At 43.4% G+C, this 24,479-nt stretch overlaps 1 protein-coding gene across 6 annotated transcripts in view; it reads left to right on the top strand.

The window, feature by feature from the left end:
- The first annotated feature begins 3,847 nt into the window (after positions 1–3,847).
- LOC148113425 (uncharacterized) overlaps positions 3,848–24,479 on the top strand; it is a 165,922-nt gene continuing 145,290 nt past the window's right edge. For 5 of the 6 annotated variants that reach the window (XR_015728228.1, XR_015728226.1, XR_015728225.1 and 2 more), the window contains exons 1-3: positions 3,848–4,380; positions 6,321–8,962; positions 10,002–10,069. Coding sequence is in view for 1 of the 6 variants with exons in the window: in XM_087871296.1 (XP_087727422.1) it covers positions 8,945–8,962; positions 10,002–10,069 (86 nt within the window). In the remaining 5 variants the exon portion in view is untranslated. Of the gene's footprint in view, positions 4,381–6,320; positions 8,963–10,001; positions 10,070–10,984; positions 11,155–24,479 lie in introns of those variants that run through there. The other variant, XR_015728229.1, reaches the window with a different exon arrangement.

Here is a 24,479-nt window from a genome sequence, read left to right as displayed (position 1 = left end):
TTCCTTCCTTCCTTCCTTCCTTCCTTCCTTCCTTCCTTCCTTCCTTCCTTCCTTCCTCCCTCCCTCCCTCCCTCCCTCCCTCCCTCCCTCCCTCCCAAAGAAACTTAACTTCGGCCCCTTTGAAGTCCATTAATTCTTATCTGGTGGCAATTCACATTGACCATTAGTAGATCAAGTTCTTGTGAATAGGTAGCATGGAATAAATTTTTAAACTCTACCCCAGCTCCTGATTTCTTTCTCCTGACAATATATTTCAAAAATTAAATATTTTAGACAGAAAGGCATACTAAATTTATAGGTGAATTTAAAAACAAATTAAATTAACTCAGAACTCTGGAAATGGTATAAATCTCATGAGACTTTGCTGAAGGACTGAATCCAGTTCCCTAGACCATTTCTTACAACAGTTCCATTTTAGGACATCATTCAAAGGTGAGCATAAATGTATTTATTAGATTTGTATGCCACCTTTTTATACAAAATATATAATATTCACTTTTGATTTTTATGATTGATAGGGCAACAAGAAAAGGATAATTTCAAATTATGCCAATATAAATGGTGGGAGAACAACCAAGCAAAGAAAAAGAAGAGAGGCCATCCAATTTTATTACAGACTAAGAACTCAAAATCATTAAACAGTAAACAGTAAGGCAGTAAACAGCTGGTATAGAGAAGATATGGCATTTTGAAATAGCTTGGAGGTTACCTGGAGTTTGAAGGAGTATCAGGTGATGCCATGACTGAAAAACATTGATTCTTAAATATAAATATAAATAAATAGATGCAAGGATCTGGGGGAGAAGTAGATTGGTTTTGTTTTTATGTGCTGTTTCTTTGGCATAGATTCACTTATTTCCCAGGTTACAGAGCCAGGATGTTAGATGAGATCAAAATGCTTTTCAGAAGTTCCAAGCAACAGTACAAATTATAAATAGTGGCATGAAAAATGTTCCCCAAGGTTTCAAATTTGAAACAGCTCCAGACCATTCCAGAAGTGTGTTGAGCTTGAAACAATCTAGCTCTAATTAGGAACACTAAGCAGCAATGGATTGCTTCCAGTTAGGTTGATTTCAAACTCTAAATAGGTGTTTCAAGCTAAAAGCATTTCATATTTTTGGGGAAAAATCCTATCTGCTAATCCTGCTCCTTCATTCTTGTTATAAGCTGGATCTAGCCCAATAACTCAGAGACAGACTCCAATTCTTTTCTGTAGCTTTATTATTGATCTATTGGTACTGGAGGTCACTGACCTTGTACCTTTCTCTTTCAGGTTTACATCTGGAATGAATTGTGGACCATGCGGTTGGACCTTTTGTACCCAGGAGGAGGGGTTAAGAGGTAAGGAGTGGTTATAAGGATTATGGGATATGTGGTTAGTTAACCCTTGAAGGTCCGGGTGATCAGGGAGACATCGTAGTTAGGCATTTATCATGACAAAACCCCCTCTAAATGCCTAACTGGGTACCTGAGGCGGTGTTTGCATACATACAGAGAATACACTGGTACAGGCATGAATTACAAGCAAACACGCATTTTTGACATGAGGTAAGCATGTTGTTTATGTGGTAGGGGTTTAGTGAGAATATCTGCTGTTTGCTCCTCTGTGTCACAGTGCACTGCCCTAATGAAACCTATCTCTGAAAACTGCCTGACGTGTTTGTATTTAATGTCAATGTGCCTAGAACGCTGACCTATGGCATCGGCCCTAGAGATCTCTATCGCTGCCTTGTTGTCTTCGTGGATAACTATTGGATATGAGGGTTCAGCCCAGATGTCGCAGAGCAGGTCATCGAACCATACTAAATTGTTTGCGGCCTTTGATAGGCAAACAAATTCTGCTTCCGTAGTTGATGTGGCCACCAGTTTTTGCTTTCCAGTGTACCAGTGGATGGGGCAATTGTTGAGTAGTAGCACGTAGCCTGAGGTGCTTTTTCTGCACTCTACGTCCCCAGCCCAGTCAGCGTCAGCATAGCAGGTTAGCTTTGGTTCCTCGGATGTTTCTGGTTCTAGGCAGAGTAGGGCATCTGCACTAAATTTTAAGTATCTAAGTAGTCTTTTGATGGCGTTCCAGTGTGTTACCGTAGGTTTGCTTACATGTCTGGACAGCAGGTTGACGGCCAAGGCGATGTCGGGCCTGGTCCAGTTGGATATGTACAGCAGTGACCCTATCGTTGATCTATACAGTTTGTTGTCTGTGAAAGGTTCAGATTCCTCATACATGGTCTTCAGGAACTCGGGTTGCATGGGGGTCTTGCTGGGTTTTGCTTCGGACATGTTGCATTTGGACAGCAGCTCGATGATCTTTTCTCTCTGGGAGAGGCGGAAGCCCTTGTTGGTTTTTATCACTTGGACCCCTAGGTATCTGTCAATCTTTCCAAGTGACTTTAAGGAGAAGTGGCTACCCAGGTCAGTGGCGAACTTGTCACACCTGTTCTTGTGTTTGCTGATGTACAAGATGTCGTCCACGTAAACGAGCACACCTTCGAATGTGTTGTTTTCTCTCCTCGTAAAGAAGCATTTGTCAGCTGAGGTGGCCTCGAAGCCCATGGATCTGAGGGCCTTGGCCAAGCAGTCATACCACCTTTTGCCCGACTGCTTGAGCCCGTACAGGCTTTTATTCAGCAGCCAGGTTTGGTTCTCGCCTTTGTTGTACCCAGGCGGCGCTTTGACGTATATTTCTTTATCCAGCTCGGCGTGCAAGTACGCTGTTTGTACGTCGAATTGGAAGACCTCCAAGCCCAGGATGGTGGCCACCACCAGGGCGCTTTTGACGCTCTCCGCCCTGACGGTTGGCGAGTAGGTGTCCGTATAGTCTTCGGGGTATCTTTGGGCGAAACCCTGCGCGACTAGTCTTGCCTTGTATAGGACCTTGTTGTCCTCTAATGTCTTAACCCTGAACACCCATTTGGTTCCTATTGGTTTTTTGTCCTCTGGAACTTGGGCAGGTGAGTATACCTGGAGGTTCCTTAGGCTTTCCATCTCCTTCTCCATGGCAAGCATCCATTTTTCTTTCTCCTCCCGGGGGAGCCCAAGGATGTCTTCATATGAGCTGGGTGTGAAATGGGTGTTGTGGATGGTCATAACGTAGTCCTCTAACTTCTTTGGTAGCTTGTTTCTGGTTTCTCTGATTGGCCTGCTGGGGGTTGGCTCGGTTTCCTGCATGATGTCTGCCTCTTTGTCCGTCAGGTCATCTATCTTCAGTGAAGGGTGCCCTTCTTTCCAACCTTTGACGCTTGCCTTGCGGTGGTTGGCTTTGTGCCCTGTGACCTCTCTGACCTCCCTTTCCTCTTGGCCATGCTCGAACGTGACCCTATTGGCTGGGATGTCATTGGAGTGTACCCTCGACCAGTTTGCGTTTTCGTGGAAACTGGCTGATCTGGAAACCACAAAACGGTTATTGTTGTCGACAAATCTGTAGCCCTTTGTGCCCGGTTCGTAACCCACGAACCTTAACCTTTTTGATAATTTCTCCCCTTTTCTTCTTAGCTGTCTGGGGATGTGGACATCAGCTGGGGCGCCGAATATGTGCAAGTGTGCAATGTTGGGCTTTCTGTTGTATAGCATCTCGTATGGTGTCTTATTGATAGAGCTTGACCACAGTCTATTCAGGGTGTAATTAGCGTAGTGTAATGCCTCTGACCAGAAATGCTGCCCCATCCCAGCATCCTCCAGGGCGCATCTCATCATGGTTTGCAACACCCCGTTTTTTCTCTCTGAGACTCCATTTTGAAAGGGGGAGAAAGGTGAAGAGGTGTAATGCGCTATGCCCTGCTCCCTCAGCCACCTTGTGAATTCTTTGGCCATGAATTCTGAGCCCCTATCAGTCATTATCTGCCTTATTCTCATTGTCAGCACTCCAACTTATGCTCTCTTCCAGTGCTGTCATGAAGACCAGAAGTGCTGAATTATTGCTGAGATGAACTTTTACCTAGTTTTCTGCATGCAAGAGATAGGGTTTTCTGGGGGATGAGGGTGGGGGTCACATTCCTGTGAGAAGTACGTGCCAGGACGGAGAGATGGATTGGCTAATGGCCAATGAGAAATCGGGTTGGAGAGCGGAAGAGGAGGGGGTTGGAAGGAGGGGCCAGTTGAGCTGCAATTAGCCTCAGAAATGTCGGCTATTTCTGTTCTTAATAAAGAATGATTCATTAGAGACTGCGCTTGAAAATGAAACTTATTTTAAGACAGAACCGAAACCTGACAGACAGCTCAACTCTCCTCCAAATCCAGGCTGGCTGAGTTTAAATCATCCCGTTCCCTCCCACACAACTGGTCGGACGGACTATGGCTGAAGCCAAGCTATCGGAGGAAAGCCTGCTTCAAGAAACGGGAGGAGCAGAAGCGGTCGTGATTCCAGCCAACTTGGAAAATACAAAGGTTTAACTTTCTCCACCTTCCCCCCCCGCAGAACTTCAAGCAAAGAAACGTGAAGCAGATAAGTACCCGGGGACTGTGCCAAAAGCCTTAAAGGCGGAATCCCCTTTTGCAAAGTTAAAAGATAAAGAAAAACCCCTAAGTGAATTGGGAAGGGCGAGCTGGGGATGGGAATGGCAGCGAAGCCCAGACAAGGCAGCACCTCCCCACCCCAGGATGAGAGACGAGGCAGAGGACTATCAACACCAGGGCTGGCCCTCCAGAGCTCAGCACAGAGAGGAGAGGGCAGAGAGGGAGGAGCCACCCCAGTTCAGAGGGAAGTTCGATGGTGACCCAGACAACCTCGCCCAATTCCTCGATTCAGCTGAGATATACATAGAGCGGTTCGGACACCTCTACCCTTTCCCCAGAGCCCTAGTGAATGCTATCAGGGAAGGGCTGGAGGGAGAAGCAAAGAGGTGGTCAGCATCACTCTACAAATACAGGGCCCCCCAGCTACAAAATGCGGATGGGTTCTTGCAACTATTGAGAGCCCGTTATGAGGAGGAGGAGGAGGACCCCTATGTGGAAGACGAACTCAGAAACCTAATGCAGAGGGGGAAGCCTATCAGAGAGCATATCCGTGAATTCAGGAGAGTCATTGGGACACTGCCTCCCCTACCAGAGCGATTGCTGGTGTATTTTTTTAGAACAAGCCTAGATAAAAGAATTTCCCAAGTGACTGCCTATCGTGACATCCCAAACCGACTCGCTGAATGGTTCCGGGTAGCGATAAAAGTCGACAGAGGGCTGCGGGCGACTGACACGTCAAAACCACCAGAGGGAAAGGAGAGAGGCCGACCAGACCAGGGGCCACTCAACAGACGAGAAACCCCAACATCACAGCCCTCCTACAGACCAACTGCCCCACAGAGCCCATTCCTTGTAGTGGACTGCCTTCAGCCCGTCAGTTGTCCAAACTGTTCCTGAAACACATTTACCGCCTACATGGAGTCCCCAGGAGAATCATTTCCGACAGAGGGGTCCAGTTCACAGCAAAGTTCTGGAGGGAGTTTCTACGATCCATAGGTTCATCCCAAGGGCTCAGCTCAGCATTTCACCCGAGTACCAATGGGGGGGCAGAAAGACTGAACGCTATGATAGAACAGTATTTAAGATGCTACGTCGACTACCAGCAGTCCAATTGGGCAGACCTCCTATCTTTTGCGGAGGTTGCATATAATAATGCTGTCCACAGCAGCACGGGGCTAACCCCGTTCAAAATAGTGAGTGGCATGGATTTTGTTCCCATGCCAGAATACCCGAGGGAGCCCCCTTCCTCAGTCAGTTTGACCGACTGGATGGCAATGTTGAGACAAACTTGGGAAAATGTTAAGAGGGCGCTGGCAAAGGCGGCTCAATCTTATAAGGACCAAGCAGACAAGCACCGAACTCCCCAAAGACCATTTCAGCTGGGAGAGAAAGTTTACCTCTCCACCAAGTACTTGAGACTTAGACTCCCGAGCAGGAAATTGGGCCCAAAATTTATAGGACCATTTCCTATAATAAAAATAATCAACCCCGTTACGGTGCAATTGCAGTTGCCACGGCTTTTGGGGAAAATTCACCCCGTTTTTCACAGTAGCCTTCTAAAACCTGTAGTGGGGTCTACTTTAAGGCCAACACCACGTGAACCCCCTGGGCCCCTGGTTGTTGGGGGCCAAACGCATTATGAAGTGCAGCGGATTCTCGATTCAAGATGGCACAGGGGGCGCCTTCAGTACTTAATTAAATGGAAGGGTTACCCATTGTCAGAGGCTTCCTGGGTGAAGAGCGCAAACATCCAAGCTGATCGCCTTATAGCAAAATTCCATGCAGACCACCCGGGAAAGCCGGGAGGGGGGGGTGCACAGCCAGGGAGGGGCTGATGGGACTAATCTTCTTGTGTTTTCCCTATGGGATAGGTGATGTCGCAGAAGTGAAGGGAGAGGGGCCGGATGTCAGCACTCCAACTTATGCTCTCTTCCAGTGCTGTCATGAAGACCAGAAGTGCTGAATTATTGCTGAGATGAACTTTTACCTAATTTTCTGCATGCAAGAGATAGGGTTTTCTGGGGGATGAGGGTGGGGGTCACATTCCTGTGAGAAGTACGTGCCAGGACGGAGAGATGGATTGGCTAATGGCCAATGAGAAATCGGGTTGGAGAGCGGAAGAGGAGGGGGTTGGAAGGAGGGGCCAGTTGAGCTGCAATTAGCCTCAGAAATGTCGGCTATTTCTGTTCTTAATAAAGAATGATTCATTAGAGACTGCGCTTGAAAATGAAACTTATTTTAAGACAGAACCGAAACCTGACACTCATGTTATGTTGCATATCTACTCTTCTGTGGAATTCCTTAAACCTTTGGAACACTTCGTTTTTGTGTCTGAGGGAGTAGACATACCCGTATCTGGTGTAGTCATCCACAATCATGAGGAAGAATCGCTTCCTATGTCCTACAGAGGGTTTCATTGGCCCTACCAAGTCCATATGCACCAATTGGAAGGGGTATTCCATGGTTCGTTTGGATCCCCTGGGAATGGCCTTAACCTTGATCTTGGAACGCTTACAAACTGAACACTCTAAGTAGTTTTTGCAGTTCTTTACTTTGAGACCTTCGGTACATTCCGTCATTTTCTTTACAATGGGGAAGCTTATGTGTCCCAGTCTCCTGTGGAGGAGGTGGGCGCAGTTATCATGCAATGGCTTGCCGATAGATACAGACTTGTTTGTCTTCTCATGGCTACATCCTGCCTCCTGCTGCACCCCCTCTGTTTCTGGATACTTATCTACCTTGTGGTTTGTGCTGGCATCAATGCCTTCTTCCTCCCTTGCGTTGGGTGTGAAGTAGGGAAGCCCCTCGTGTATGGTTACCTTTCCTATCTCTTTCCCTTGCTTGATCAAGTGTGCCTTTCCATCTTTAAATTTTATTTCTATATTTGTGTCTCGTGTCAGCTTTGTGATGGCTAGCACATTGTGGGGAATTTCTGGTACGTACAGTACTCCTTTTAGGTCCCCTACCTGTGTGATGTGTACGTTTCCTTTCCCCACTACTTTGACCTTGCTTTGGTTTGCCACCTTTATTTCTGAGTCTATTTCTGTGAATGAGTCTAGCAGCTCTGGGTTACAAGTAGTGTGACTTGTGGCCCCTGAATCCAGGAGCCATGTGTTTCTCTCTGCCTTATGTTTGTCATTTGGGTCATCGTGCCTGATCCCATACATGGAGCCAGAGTTACTGTCCCTGGAGTGGTCTCTGCGCTCGTGGTGTTTCCTGGGGTTGGGTGACCACCCTCGCCCTCTTTCCTTTGGGTGCCTGCGTTCAGGTGACCTTCCCCCTCTACTGTCGTGCTGTCCCCTATCCCTATGGTTCCTGGGGCAATCCTTCTTTAAGTGGTTCCTTGATCCACAAGAATAACATTCTGAGTTATCCCTGGCCCTATCCTGGAAATCCACCCTTTTTGTGGGTCTAGGGTCCCCTTTGGCTAGTTGGCGTTCCCTCCTCAGAGTGTCCTCTGCAACGAGCTGACTGGTCAGTGCGCCTAGTGTGAGGTATTGCAAGTTGAGGCTATTTAGTTGGGTCATGAAGATGTCCCAGCTGCTATCAAGAGAGTTTATGATTATGCTTATCATGCTCTCTTCAGTGATGATTTCCCCCCTCTGTATGAGTTCTGCCCTTGCAGCATTCATTTTTAAGATGTGCTCACTCATGGGGACCCCTGCCTTATGCTTGGTGGAGTGGAACTCCCTAGATAGTCTAGTGGTAGTGGCTCTGCTTTGGCTATAAAACAGGTTACATAGTTTTTGCATAATATCATAAACAGTTAGATTGTCCTCAATAGATGGATACATAGCAGATGGAATGGAGGTTAACATGATACAAAATGCCCTGTGATGAATGCAGTCAATTTCCAGTGACCAGGGCTTTTGGGGAGGTCTGTTAGCTAGGAACAGTGCATTCTCTCTCATGAGAGCAACTCTTAATTGCTGGCTCCATTCTATAATATTACCCCCATCTAACTGCAATTTTGGCAAATTGGTATAATTTGCCCCAGAAATATTAGTAAGGTTACTTACTGGGGGGAGCTGTCCATGGTCCAAAATGTGATTAAACTCACAATAAGGCTTTGGGATGTCTGTGGCCATTCTGTACTTGCTTGGATCTATGTAACTTGCTTCTTTTGTTACAGGCAGGTACTGGGCATGCGCGAAGCTCATTCCGCGTTGGAGTCCATCGGGTGAGGTTCCTGTTGATGGAGCTCCCAGGCCTAGGCCTAGGCCTGTCGGTGGGAGGCTGGACCCACCCCCGGTGGGTCCGAAGATTCCCCCTGAGGCTGGACACCACTGCTGGATGGCCGGATCCCCGGCGAAGAAGGGCAGAAGGTGAGGAGGCGACGCGGTCGCAAGTCGAGGACTTTCGCGGGTCGGCGGCGCGGCAGCAGCGGAGGTCGTAGGTTGAGGATTCCCTGCACTCAGCGGCTCGGCGGTAATGGCGGTGGCGGCGGCGGATCCTCCCTCGTGGTCCCTGGTCCCTGGTCGCGTGGACTGGCCTGATGGATGTCGTGGCGTGGGTGAGTAGCCGGTTCTCCTCTTCTCCCTCGGGCCTCGCGTTGTTGGTGTAGTGGGTGGTGAGTTCGAGTCCTGCGGTTGATTCTTCCTGCAGGTGGGCGGTCTTTTGTGCCGGTTGTTGGTGTGTGCGGTGTTTTTAGTTGATTGTGACTCGGTTGCCTGGTTTTTGTTGGTTGTCCTGGCCTTCTTGTGCTTTCCAGGATTTTTCTTTGGTTTATTGAGTGCCGCGGGAGGCTTGAAAGCGGAGCCTAGGGCAGCGGTGATGGTCTCGATTGCCTTTTGCAATTCGAGATCGGTAGGCGTTTTTCTTTTTATTATTGTGGTCTCTTCGTGGTCGCTTTCAGAGCTGGGCTCTTCGTAGTCGCTTTCTGAGTCCCCCTCGTCTGTTTCGGGGTTCGGGCATTTTCGCGCCAAGGGATTCAAATCCTGGCTTCCCATTGGCTGGTGCTCGTCCCAAGATGGCCGCCGGGAAGGGGGCACGGAAATGGGTTCTGCCGGCTCAGGATCATCAGGTTGGGGTGGCTTACCCTTTTTTGCTGGTTTTTCTTTCTCGGTGGTCTTTGGGGCCTCAATCGCTGCTTCTTGTTGCTCGAAGAGGCTTTGAAGGTCCGCGATGAGGTTTTCTTTGTCGCTGCTTGCCTCCATCAGTTTCAGGATGGAGAGTTTGAATTTATTCATTTTCTGTGCTGTTTCTTCTTCCGGGGCGGTGATCTCCTTGGATGGCCCCTCTTCATCTGATTGTGAGTCCAGGCTGGAGTCCTGCTCGCTTCCAGCTTCTGTCTCCTCCATGGCTGTGGCTTTGGTTGCAAGCTTCTCAGCCATCTTCTTGGTAAGAGCTCTGGTCTGTGCTCTGTTTGCTTCTTCAGGGTAGGTGTTGGGTTCAGTCATTGTCTGGAGTTATGGGCAACCGACCTCTGCTACCATTTTGTTATAAGCTGGATCTAGCCCAATAACTCAGAGACAGACTCCAATTCTTTTCTGTAGCTTTATTATTGATCTATTGGTACTGGAGGTCACTGACCTTGTACCTTTCTCTTTCAGGTTTACATCTGGAATGAATTGTGGACCATGCGGTTGGACCTTTTGTACCCAGGAGGAGGGGTTAAGAGGTAAGGAGTGGTTATAAGGATTATGGGATATGTGGTTAGTTAACCCTTGAAGGTCCGGGTGATCAGGGAGACATAGTAGTTAGGCATTTATCATGACAATTCTACCAGTTCCTTTCACCATTCTTTTATAGAATCATAGAGTTGGAAGGTACCTAAGTAGTCAATAAGTCTAACTCCTTGCTTAATAAGTTTTTCTAATGTCTGATCTGTATCTATATCTTTGAAGATATTTAATTTAGATTAGATTTAATTTTACTCTTTTCTAAATGAACTCTATGAGCCTGACTGGTATGATCAATAGAGGAAAAAAATTGCAACATAAAATGATTGCATCACCCGCCTTTTTTTCCACTCCTTTGAAAAGCTACAAATGTTCCTCAGAATAACAGCCATCATTACAATTTAACTCTGTGAGGACTTTGTTACTATCTTGCTTTGTTGCTACTTTTTATCTCTATCAGGAAGAGCCAGAGGACAAAGAAAATAATTATTAGAGATAATTATTACACATGGTGTTTGTGCTATTAAAATAATATATAGAAGAACTTATCCCAGGGATTTATATCCCAGGGACAGAGTACATTGTCTGTTCAATATGTGTCATTTCATGCCTGTGATTAGGTTTGGTTATAAATACAAAGTTATTAATCTATCAATTTTGATTAAAAGTATATTGTAGTGATGAATGTTTAGCAGTTCATATGGAGCACATATAAATGATGGTGGTTACAGCATGGGATAATTATTTTTTATTTTATACAAAGTTTTAATTAAATTCTTGAAGAGTATGAAATTTAAATCACATTTTCAATAACTTTTTAGTTTGCCCATTATTAACAAACAAGAAAAAAATAAAGTAAATACAAGTCCATTTTGGCATTATATTAGCAATTGACTATCCCTTCTCCAACATAGTTTATACTCTCCATTTCTATGTGAATGATGAATGGAAAGATAGCCAGGTTAGAAGAATTGGAGGTGTTAGAAGAAATTTCATCTGGTTCAGTTCCAAGCTGGGAGAAAGGCACTGGAGACAACATGGATGCTGATTAGAAAGATGGTTTATTGAACAGGACCACAAAGACAGTTCTGGGTAAGCTGAACAAAATGGAGTTAAGAGTGGGTGGGTTTTTATACCTTCTTTGGGCTTTGTATTTGAGCTTCCTGTTCCTGTGCAAGAAGACGTCCTGGGAGAAAGGCACTATAAACAACATGGAGGATGATTGGAAAGGTGGTTTATTGAACAAAACCACAAAGACAGTTCTGGGTCAGCTGAACAAAATGGAGTTGAGAGTGGGTGGGTTTTTATACCTTCTTTGGGCTTTGTATTTGAGCTTCCTGCTCCTATGCAAGAAGATGTCCTTTAATATTCTATTGGCTGTTGTCAGATTCCTATGGGGTAATGTAGGGCTTAGGTAGGGATCATTGCTGGCTCTGTAGACAAAAGAAGAAATGCAAATCCTAACTGCTTGTCTGAGTTAATCTGATCAAGTTTATTGTTATCTGAGCTCCCAGGTTTCTATGACTTTGAAGTTTGGACTGCTCTGGGTATGGTGCAATGAAAGGGCTTGTTTTCTGAAAGGGTGTTGGGCAATTCCTATTGTGGCAAAGACTTTCATCCTGTGTTGGATCTTGGGTGAGGGGCTGCTTTTAATCCTATTATACTGCTTTTGTTAGCTGTCAAACTTTGCTACAAGCAGTTTTGAAATATCCTGTCTTAAATGGATTTCTGCCTGCAGTATTTGCTTTGCTTATGAATAGAACTATCTAGATAGGTATCTTCCTCTTTCAATAAGCTCTTTATCTCTTAAGTGCTGGCATCTGCTGTGGGCTATTAAGAAAGACTTGGGGGCTACTTTCTGCTTCTAGAAACATGTTTCTCCATTTCTCCTTTAGGGAAATATAATATGCTTCCTTTTTAATATTTCCCAAAATATTTCATTCTTCTAGAAAGGGGGGCTTCCCACAGAGATTTGGAAATTTAGTACAGATACATACTGCAAATTCTACTCACTTTGGAATAGTACAGATGGAGCCATGAAGAAGGAATTCAATGATCATTGTGTATACAACAATTTAGCCAGCATAGATAGGAGACATGAAGGGAAAAAGTCCCATCTTGATTCTCTTTAATATAAGAAGGAACACAGAGCTAAGATCTCTGTCAGGCTTTAAAGATTTTGTTATGCGAAGGTCTCCCAAGATTTTGTTATTTTACTCTATAGCAACAAAGTAGAATTCCATAGTTCATGTGGCATCTTGAATTGGTCTAGCTCAAAAGGGAAGTTCTATTTGTTTTTCTATAAGAAGGGACTTTTACTTGCCTTTGATTTGGTATCTCTGAAGGTTACTGAAGCTCTCTTGCTTTTCAATGTTTTTGTTTCTGTTTCTGCTTGTTTTAGTCAGAACAGCTTCTCTGGTTGCAAGAACCAGTTCAGTTTTGGAAATCAGTACATGTCCAGAAACTTTCTTTCTTTCTGATCGCTCAGAGTTTTCATTAGTTGTTTACAAAAACTATCCAACCATACAGAAAAATCTCTAGTACTTTAGTTCCCTAATGAAAATTTGTAGCTTTTCTTCCTCACTTCAGGACTGATAGACAGTTTTCAAAATACTGAACATTGATTTGTACATTCTCCCTGAAGATAACTACAGGAAATATAAAATGAAAATATGAACATTTTATTGATCTAGACAAACAAATCAGAAACAGGATGGAAGACTAATAGAAATGCCAAGAATCTGGGCTAGACTGGGAACTGAAGATGTCTTGGAAGAACAAATCCCTTCCATACTGTTCTGTGAAAAGTGTTCCAAATCTGGAGAAAAAACTTTATATTCTAATGCTTTCTTATTCTGCTTTATTGAACCTTAAATAAATAAATGAATAATCTGACTGATTATTCTGTCCATATTTATGGAAGCAAGAACAAGTTTTTTTGTATTTAGATTCCATGTTTACAATATTGTATTCATTTCTTTAAAAGTTTACACAATATCTCAGTGTTAGGAAATCATATTGATATAATTTTTAAAATTCTATTTACATTTTTCTATTTTGCAACTTCTAAGCTGACTATACATAACCTTTGAATGTCCAAAAAATAAAGTCTGTTTTATATTATAGTCACAATTTTAAACAAAATACAATTTCATTCATATTCAATAATTTGTTGTTTCATATCAGTTCAGAGAATACCATATTTTTTAGAGTATAAGACACACTTTTTCCCCACTAAAAGAGGGTGAAAATTTGGGTGCATCTTATACTCCGAACATAGCCCCGCCCACCTGCTGCCCCCTACCCTTTGGCCTCTGCCTCCCAGCAATTTACCTCCTTGCAGCAAACAGCAAACAGCCCATTTCAGCTTCAACACAGCCTGATTAGCACAAGCAGATGATTGTCGGTTGGATCGGCCTCCCAACCCTCAGCTGTTTCAGGCTGCAGGGATTGCCATTGCCTATTGCTGCACAGGCCTTCACTGTTTGCTTCAAGGAGGCAAATTGCTGGGAGACAGAGGCAGATTTTTTTTCTTGTTTTCCTCCACAAAAAAGGTAGGTATGTCATATAGTCTGAAAAATATGGTATACTACTTTTTAATGACTTTACAAAAAGGCTGGTACTTCTGAAATGGTGCTTTAATAGTCCACAGGTACAAGAATTAATGCACAAGAAAATGTTTGGGGACAACTCACAAGCTGTTCTTTGTTCAGTTTTAAACTTAATGTGTTTTAAATCATATGTTGCTGAACATATGAATTATTAGGACAATTGGAAATATAGTCAATTCACTTAACTTTCACTTGTGTGAATTTTATTGTATAATATTTTTCCAGCAACCTGTAACTCCTCTGATTTTCCACATGTTAATAAAAATCCAAGAGAAGACTCAAGAGTACCAGATTAGATCAATCAGTTTATTACAGTCTTAGACCAGAGACCAGAACAAATAAAAATGCTCAGTAAATATGCAATTAAAAATTCTAGTATAAAATAATAACAACTAAAATCTATAATAAAATCCAGTCTGTCAATTATACATGGTCTAACAATACTAAAATTACAATCAATAAACTGTGTGGCCCATTGTAGGTTCAACACTAAAAGGGAAAAGTCTAAGCAGTGCAAAGGATTTACCACATTTGTTATATAACATAACTATGGTGGAAAAGACACGTGTTTGTGATGAATCCCCAGTGCTGCTGTGCAGAATCTGGCCACCTGCACTGTAGTTATGGACTGTTCATCCTTAAGCAGCCACTGAAAATAGGTAGTGTCGGAATGGCTAGGATACCTAGCAGTTATTGGCAGAATATGTTTTTTCCTAATCTCTGTGTAAAAGGAACATCTAAGGAACATGTGATCCACAGTCTCCACCTCTCCTGAGCTGCAGGAACAGAGTCTTTCTGTCAATGGTATCCTTTAATACTTGCTGTACAGGATGGCTGATGGAAACGCATGGTACCGTGTGAGCAAAAATGCTTTCCAGTGGTTTGCCGACTCTAACTGACTAAGATAGCTGGCAGAAGCAAAAACACATCTAATGGTGTCTGGAGCCAGAAACAGCGGAGCTTTCCCTAAGTCCACCTGCCTCTCGATGTCCTCCACTCTTTGTCACAAGGTTTGTCTTGCTAGGTCATAGTCCATCTTGAGTATTGAAGCTGGGGAGAAGCCTAGCTTGGCAAGGTTGGACTCGACAGCCTTGATCCATGATGCAGAGAATTTGTCTTGGAGGATTAATGGAGCAAAACCTTGCAGAAAGAAGTTAAGCTTTAGCCAGAGATTTTAGGACTCTATATAGATTCTTGCTTCGACTTTTGTCAATCCTGTCTCCAGGCACAGATGTCCATTTGAGACACAAATGCATCTGGAGAATTGATCTAATGAATTTGGATTGAACTCTTTCTAATGGTGTAAAACACAAAGCTGATGGTCTGAGCAAGGTCCCATACAGAAGCTGTGCTAGCAATTTGGCCAGAAAAAACTTAATTGCGGCAGGGACATACTATCCTCCCTTTGTGCGGAAAAATTTAAGGATGGCGCTCACTGATCTTTGGCCCAAGGCAGCCACATATTCTCCATGTGCTTTTCTTGAACTATTGGCCTGAATGACCACTCCAGGTATTTGAAGGTGGTTATCTGCTCTATTTGTGGCCATTTAGATACCATAAATAAAGTTTTGGCCTTTTTGCAAAGGCCATGATCTTTGTTTTCTCATAATTTATGTCCAGTTTATTGTAATTACAATACTGAACAAGGGCTTGCAAGGCTCTTTTAAGGCCTTCTGGTACCCTGGAGACGATCACATCATCATCTGCATAGAGTAGCAAGGCAATGCTTCGATCACCTATTTTAGCGGGTTGTAATTTGGTTTGTTTAGCCATTTTATCATGTCATATATATATAGAAGTTGAAAAGCAAGGGGGTCAAAATGCACCCCTTTTTGAGTTTTAACTGACTTCGAGAGGGACCCTTGCATACTATGCCTCACCTTGAGGGATCCTTTAGTATGTAGGGCATGTAATAGATGAGGAAGTCTGTGGTCAATTGAGGCAGTTTCCAGCTTCTCCCATAGCTTATTCCTGGTAACTGTATCAAAGGCTGCCTTGAGATCTATAAAACTGGTGTATAATGATACAGGTCTATTTGATATGTATTTTTCAATCAGATCTCTTTTTAAGAGCAATCAGTTGCTTAAATTGTTTTTTTAAGGTAATAAGATGTTTAAGACTTGTTTTATTAACATTCCCAGTCTCACTTTTGTACATTTTATAAGCCAAGGTGAGAGGTTTCTTGGCTTCTACACAATCCTTGTTAAACCATGGTTTGGATGTGATACAGGGCCTCTTAGCTGAGAAGTTCTGGTCATGTAGTAGTAATGGTTGTAGCTTATGAACTATGTTTTTATATAGTTCTAGTAAATCTTGGGAAGGGTTTTTTGTAATAAAGGCTGACCAGAGTTTTTGAAGATTGTCCTCTGATAGGGCTCTCCTCAGCTTCTGGTCAAGTTGTTGGGACCATTTGACCCTGACTAGCATAGATGAAGCCAGAATGATAAAGAGCTAAGTAGTATTGCATTTACAAAATGACCTCATTGGCATTCTCCACCCTTCTTGTAATAGGAACATAAGATTGAAACTGCACTACCCCACCAAATATCAATTTAAAACAATTTGGTAGTTAAGTAAAACAAAACAAAACAAAACAAACAGCAACAACAACAGCTCCATTTTTTATCACGGGAAGAATACTTTCAGGAAATTGAAGAGCAGATTTTTAGTTTTTATTTTGTTTGATTTATATTTCATCTTTCACTGAGAAGGAGGTATCCATAGGCATCCTGATTTTTCTCCATTACAGCGATCAAGTAGTCTGAGTAGATATAGTGCTGACCTAAAATCAATCAGTGAGTTTCTATGAATAAAGCTCAAGTGTATCGACTTAAAGTTAATCATTGTCTCAGCTTCAAGTCCCCATCTTTGATGTTCAGGCAAACTTTAAAGAGCTGTGTCATGATAGTCTATATCAGGACTGTCAAATTCCCAGCCTGCAGGCCGGATGCATCACACACTGGCCACACCCATTTTAGCGAAGGGGGGGGGAAGTCCCGATACATCAAGTGATACCACCATGATGATATGAGTTTGAGCGCGCACAGTTTTGGTGCTGGGCGAACCAGTTGTTAATTCATGTGCCGCCCACCTCTGGGCAGGAGCAAGTAACAGGGGCAACTTGCAACCTTCCCTGCTGGCTTCCCCAATAACTTTGATTGTGGGAAGTCAGCAGGGAAAGTCACAAAATATGATCATGAGACAACAGGATGATCACAGGATGTTCATAAGTCACTTAGAGATTCTAACCAGTGCCTAAGGGAAAAATAAGTTAAGAATTACTGCAGGGCAGACTTCCTGTCTGGTTTCCGGTGCCGCCAGACGGTCCTCTGCGACCGCCGCCCCGTTGCCTGTAAAAGAGCCGCCTTTACATCTGAAAGGCGGCTCGAAAAACTCCATTTCCTGATGGAAATGTGAGTCTGAGCGGGTGGGGGTGGGTAGAGCCCTCTGCGAAGTCCCCAGAGTCTTTTTAAACTCTTGGGGTCGAGCAGGTTGGCGCTCCCCCTTTTTTCCCTCGCCGCCGCTCCAGGCATCGGGTGCACTATGCACTTTTGCATAGCCAGGCGCTGGAACCGGACTAATCAATGAACTTAACAGATGGATCTACTAAAAAAAAAAATATGAGATTTGGATTTGGATTTGGGACCCTAAACCGCAAGTATTCTTAATGAATTTACAAGCATTTTAAAGTGAAGAGAAGGGAAAAAAAAGTTTTAAAATGGCCGCGGAGGCTTGGAAAGTAGAAGAAAGAAGAGTCTTTTTATAACAGATACAAAGTTGCGGAATATACAGCGCTGGCTACAATTTGAAACAATAATAGTTATTTTAGGTTCCTCTCTTCCTGGTGATTACTTGATCTTGTTTGGGGGGTAAAAGAGAAAAGTCTGCTGGAAGGATGGCGTTAATAAAAGCTGACAGACAAGAAAGGGGGGGGTGCTCCCCCACTCTTTGAGCCTACAGACTCTGCAGAATGGTTGTAATTTAAAAGAATTTATTCAGGAGGAAATGGCAAAATATTATGAAACTGTGAATCAGAAATTTGAAAATTTAAGGCAGGAAATTAAAGAAATGATACAACTAAAGTATGATAATTTGCAACAAAAGATTGTAACAGTGACTAATGGTTTTTCAGAAATTGCGATAAAGTTGGATACAAATATTAAATTGCTAGAGTCTAAAATGGAGAAAATTGATAACTTGGACAATAAAATATTAAGAATTGAAAAGGACTTAGCAAATATTCGAGATAATAGCTTAGAAGTAAAGTCTAAAGAAGAAGCTGGTCACGAGACTTATAATCTAGAAGATATAAAGCAAGGAATTGAAAGAGAGGTTGTAATGTTGCAATACAGGATCACAGAATTTGCGATCAGAATTAGAGGCTTACAGGAAAATAATAGTGATGACTTAAGAAAAACATCTGCTCAAGTTTTGGCTGGGATCTTAAAGGTTCATCACGGGGACGTAATCAGTAAAATTGATAAGGCTTACAGAGTGGATTCCTGGATTGCCAAGCAAAGGCAATTGCCTAGAGATGTGGTAATTTACTTTACAGAAAAAGAGATAAGAAATGATATTCTGCAAAAATCCTTTAACTCTACTTTACAACTGAATGGGAGAAAAATTTGGATATATAAGGAATTGCCGCCTAAGATCTTAAGAGATAGAAAGAAATTTGGGCCCTTGGTGACTGAGTTAAGAAGACAGAATATCTTATACAGGTGGGATGTCCCAATGGGTATAATATTGAGATATCAAGGAGTAAGATATCAGTTAAATACTCTTGAAAAAGCGGAAGAATTCTATTATAAGGTACTTAAAAAGCAAAATCAACAAGAGATTGAAACCCAAGAAAAGCAGAAGGAGATGGAAATAACGAAGAAACAACAAATTAAAGAGGTCTCCATAGATGAGCCGCTTTTGGATCCTCTTTCAGAGGCCTCAGCTGGATTATCTAATATAAGAGAGGCGGTTCCGGACCCTAATGCAATGATTTGTCAAGCCACAAACGAGCATGTAAGTCAATCAGCTGATATACAATTTACAGAACCAGAAAGATCTCAGCCACAGATGCAAACCCAACAGGATCAAGCTACTTTTCAGCAAAACCAAATAGTTGATACACAATCTACAGAAAGGAGTTTAGGATGGAGATCCAACCCACAAGAAGTTAAGAAAAGAAGAAGTAGGTCTCACAAACATAAAAAATTTTTAAATTAAACAACAGTGTAATGCCAGTTACTTATGAGAGGACTGAATATTAAAAAGATAATGGGCAAAATATTGGCTTATTTTATCCTGAGGAGAGTGGCAGATCTCTGCAGTGCTGAATTATTGGGTGTGAAAAAGGCCTTAAACCAAATGGTTGGAAATATCTTGTTTGTTTTTTGGAGTTCGATAAATACGTGTATGCTGAGCTATATGGCAAGAGACTTATTGGATTGGGGCACGCAGAAGATCTGGTTGTTACCCTATTATGATGGTTGGAACCAATTATCTGGATTAAAGACACCTCCATAAACATTATATGGAATATAATTATAAAGTCACTCGGGTGGTTGTCGGGGTTTTTTCTTTTCCAATATGAAGATATTTGTTGCTGATGGGGGCAGATGGTAACTGAAGATATCGAAAATACTGTTGGAATAAGGATGCGATGTTACCCTAACATGGGTGGAGTTCATCATCCAGTTGAAAGATATTCCAGAAGATGCTATATGGATCATAAGTTTAAAGTTTTTTTTTTTTTTTTTAGGATCTTATTTACATAAGGGAATATTTTTCTAGGGGATTGGGTAGAAGAATAAAGATATTAAGAATAATTATGGTAATTCTGTAGGAAAGTGGGTGGAGAAAGGTTAGGTTATGGATTGTTTATTTTAAAGAAATGTTTAGATGTGAATATTTGTAATGAAGGGGGGAAACGAAATGGCTACTGGAACTGAATAAGTGTTAAATTAAGACTTTTTGAATACTTAGAATAGAAATATGTTTTGAAATGTTATATTGTCTGAGGGGTAGTAAAAGGGTAGACTACGAGTAGAAATTGTTAAATTGGGAGATATAATAATATTATTACTTTAAATCAGGAGTTATTAGATAACGTTATAATAGAATGTCACTTTGAAATGCTTATTATAGCATAGTATACGGGGGTATGATAATCTTATTAAAATGAAAGGGTCAGTATATGGAGATTGAGTATGTGGATAGTAAAGTATGATATAATCTGTTATGAACTTGGGTTTTACTATGAGGAAGTCAAGGGGAGGGGGGGTGGGGGGAGGAGGGGGGGGGAAAAGGGGGAAAAATCTGTATTTGAAAAACTTTTTCAATAAAAAAAAAAAAAGAATTACTGCTGAATGTTGGTTATATATTACCCCTTTATAAACACTTGTCTTCTTCACCTGAGCTGTGCAAAATTAGCTCAATCTATGTTACTTGTGAACAGTTGATCAAAAACAATTAGAGAAGCTTGAGCTGTTGATTATAAAATCAAAGGGCTGGTCAGAATTTCAAAGAGAAACCGTGTTAACACTATTACCAGAAAACTAATTTATTATTTATCTTGAATCTCCATTTTAATTTCACTAACTGGTCCTTCCCTTCTGTTGGTTTAATAGGGAATAGTGTTCCCTCTTGTAATGTGATAGCCATTTTGATAATTGTAGAGTGGTGTAAAATCTTTTTTGTGAGTTAAACATTCCTAGCTCCTTTAACTTTTCCTCATTGAGCTTGATTTCCAGAACTCTTGACATCCTGCTTTGTTTTACATTCTTTATGTGCCTTTTAAATTGCAGGGCCCAGAACAGGATGCAAGTACTTGGGTATAATGCAGTCAATCACCAAATAATAATTTGTCAGTATATGAATTCATGAATTGGAATAGACATGGTAACAGGTCAGCCAATGGGGACTGTTTGATGACCCAGATAGTTCAGAGCCTGGGCGTGGCTTAGGTTCATTGATCTGTATATATATGAGTGCTTCTGTGATTCTATTGCTTCTGTGATTATTGATTCTGTACTTCTGGATTCTGAGTTCTGGTTCTGGCTTCTGCTGTATGGTATTGTATATAAAGAAGTTTTTTTATATAAATGAATCCTGCTGAATTATTTACTTGTGTGCTGGTTGGACTGCTGCAAACTCTAACAAGCACAGAGCACACCAGACATAGTAAGACTGAACTGTAATTAAGCTGAAGGACTGCCGGTGTTAAAAAAGTAAAAGGAACAAGGCAGAGAATGCTTGCAGGCTGTTGAATTCAAGGAGAGCTCTCTGCCTCAAATGGGATAGAAGAATTATATTATTTGAGTTGCAAAAATGGAATGCTTCCTGAAGGCTAGGGAGCTCTGGGATATTGTTATTAATCCACCCAGTGGTGGGTTGCTCCCGGTTCGCACCGGTTTGCAAGAACCATTAGTAAAAAAATTTAGTACTTCGGAGAACCAGTAATAACATTGGCTGGCCACGCCCCTGAACCCGTCCCTGCCCTGGTCACCGCTCACTTACCCTGCCCACCTCATCAGAGGCCTACCCTGCCTACCTCATCAGAGGTCTACAACCTCTTCAACCGAAGAGGTTGTAGAAAAAGAAATGCCTTCAAAACAGTGGTGAAATTTAAAATTTGTTACTACTGGTTCTGTGGGCGTGGCTTGGTGGGGGAGTAATGTGACTGGGTGGGCGTGGTCAATTTTTTTTTTTACTTTTAAAACCATTTTTTTCTACAACCTCTTTGGCAAAGAGGTTGTAAAAAAATGCTTTCAAAAGGCTCTGATGATCCCAGGGGTTTTTTTTCTTTTAAAAGCCTTTGATGATCCTAGCTGAGCCGCGCGATCATCAGAGGCTTTTTTTTTTACTTTTAAAAGCATTTTTTCAGCCAAAGAGGTTGTAGAAAAAATGCTTTTAAAAGTTAAAAAAAGAGCCTCTGATGATTGTGTGGGTCAGCTGGGCGGGGGGGCAGGGATTTTTGCTACTGGTTCTCTGAACCACCCACCTCCATTGCTACCGGATTAGGCGATCCGGTCCGAACTGGGAGCACTTCACCCCTGCTTTAAAAGTCTCTGGCTATCCCAGCTGAGTTGCCTGATCGTCAGAGGCTTCTAAAAGCATTATTTTCTGCAACCCCCCATGGTTCAGAGCCACTTTCAATGGAACCCTGGGAAAGCTGGCATACTTCCTGAACCAGATCTGGTCCCATCTCAACTGCTATGGCCTTTATCAATCTGATCAGGAGATAATCTCAGCGGTTGTGGACAATATGACGAACAGAGAAGCAGCTGAGTGCCTAGCCCACTTACACAAAAAAGGGGGCCCTGAATGAGAGGATGCCAATGAATTCATACAGCTGCTAATGACCTGGTTCGAAGACACTGCTGAGAGCCAAGAGGCAGAGGCAGAGATTAAGGACCTAAAGCAAAGGGGCCAGCCCATGAAAGAGTTCATGGGAATTCCGGAGAGTGGTGGGGAGACTAATAGACTGGCCAGAGTGCCTCTTTGTCCACCATTTCAAAGAGGCCCTGGATCAGGACCTCAGGCAAGCTTGTGCCTTCAGAGTAGTCCCCAATCGCATACAGAAATGGTATCGAATGACAGTGGCCATGGACCATGAGATCCACCCACATCGAAAACCCACTTCAAAAACACCTAAATGATCCCTGGGATGTTGGACCAGTGTGAAACAGGCTGGAGAGCTGAGGCCAACCCTGAGGTCATGATCAAGTGCTTCAGGTCTGGCCAGCAAGGCCACTGAGCATCAGAGTGCCTAGCGCTGGCCCCTGTCCCTCAGACGTGGACCCCAGTTGGTTCTAAATTGAAGAAGGCTCTGCAGAAGCCACTGGGCAAAGAAAAACTCACCTGGCAAGCCGTTGAGGTTCCTCCCCCACCTTTAAAGGGAGGAGAAACTCCGGCTCCGGAACCCTCACCAGGCACCACCAGTGAGAGCACCAAACCCAGCGAAGAGGACCCAATCATAAGTGAGGCCATCCGCCCCTTTGCCATAAAGTCCCAAATAGTGGTACCCAGAACAGGGGGACCCAGTAGTACCCAGACCCAGGAGGACATGGAGGCCATCATAGACACCAGATGCACCAGGTGCCTAATCAGCCTCCCCACCATCCAGAAGCTAAGAATAGACACTAAACCCCTGGGGCACCGTATACTCTTCGAGCAAGTCGATGGGACATTAATAGGCAGAGCCCCATCCACTTTAGTCATTGAGCTCGTGAGACTGGAGATAGGTCACCATTGGGAACTTATACGCTTTGTGGTGGCCCTGAAAATGACAAAATCACTCATTCTAGGTTTCGCCTGGCTGGACAAATGGGGCCCAGCCATCGCGTGGGAAGACGGCTACCAAAAGTTAAAAATAGGGATTGGCGCGCTGCCACTGCCTCCTCAGGGCGAAGCGCAGCTGCTTTAGCCTCCAAGCAGCCCTGGTCTGGGGGATGTGATGGCAGCCACCGCAGATGGCCCACATGGCTGTCCCCAGGTGCCCAAAGAGTATAGGGACCTGGAACATGCATTCAGTGAACACAAATGCAATGCCCTTGCATTGCCCACACTGCCCCACCAATTGCCCAATAGAATTCATGTCAGGGGCTAAGCTGACAAAACTGAAGATGTATTCCATGTGTCAGACCTAGAAGCCATCTTTCTACCTTTGTGCCTACAGGCTTCAGGCCTGCCTCAAGCCTACTGTGGGAAGTTGGGATGGGGGATAGTATAGAGTGAAGAAGATATGTAGTCAAAATAAAATTCTTTATAGAAAGTCAAGGCCAAGGTGCCCTGCAGCTGTGCTGGGAAGAAGATGAGGGTATCTTCTGTTCCAGACTGTATATGATTGGATGTGTGGCAGACATGTGGGTGAGGGGCAAGTTCTTGAACTTTCTTTTGGTTTGGAAAACCTGGAAGCTCTCAGATTCAGGTTTTCCCAGATGTGCCAATATGACATCTCTAATAAAAGTTAGCTTTGAGGAATTTCAAGCTTCGTTTGATTTCATTGGGGGTGTTAGGGTTATGGGGATTCCTGCCACCGCCGCGCAGCCAGTCACTGGCCGGTCTCCCAGAACAGTTGAGCCACCTCAGCATGACTGGGGTGACCCAGCCTTTTGGCACCGGCCAGCCTAGGTGGACATTGGCACAGCCAACATTCACCTTTCTGAGCCAGGAAGCTGCAGCACAATGGATCAAAGTGTCAACCTCTTTTCACTCAGTCCAAAGCCACTTGACTCCCAGCCTGACACTTCAGGCCAGCCTTGTCATGGATCCTCTCCACCCAGTGCATGACCAGGTGCAGGGATTCTGGAATCTATCTGTCCTGCAGCAACCACCCGGGATAGGATTGCCACCAGCAAGCCAAATCCCTCCCGGGTGGGCTTTCTACCCAGGCCAAGGATGGGTGCAGTGGACACTGGCCCCAAATCCACCACTAATGCAGTTTTTTTTTAATTTGATTTATATGCCGCCCTTCTCTGGAGACTCAGGGCAGCTTACAATGCGTTAAGCAATAGCCTTCATACTTTTGTATATTTATACAAAGTCAGCTTATTGCCCCCACAAACTGGGTCCTCAATTTACCCACCTTAGAAAGGATGGAAGGCTGAGTCGACCTTGAGCCTGGTGAGAATTGAACTCGCACTAATTGCAGGCAGCTGGATGTTAAATGCTGCCTTAGTAGGAGGCATTAGCCTCATACACCACTCAGGCTCTTCACAGTTCCAACAGCAAGCTGTCCAGCTGCAGCCACTCCTACAACCCCAAGCTGCAATCCCTCAACAGGTGCCAATGATCCTGCAAC

This window comes from Pantherophis guttatus, chromosome 5, assembly GCF_059756535.1.
Source record: "Pantherophis guttatus breed Tessera chromosome 5, ASM5975653v1, whole genome shotgun sequence".
Classification (NCBI taxonomy): Eukaryota; Metazoa; Chordata; class Lepidosauria; order Squamata; family Colubridae; genus Pantherophis; species Pantherophis guttatus.
Note: the sequence above shows the minus strand (reverse complement) of the source record. Positions and strands in the feature narration are given on the sequence as shown.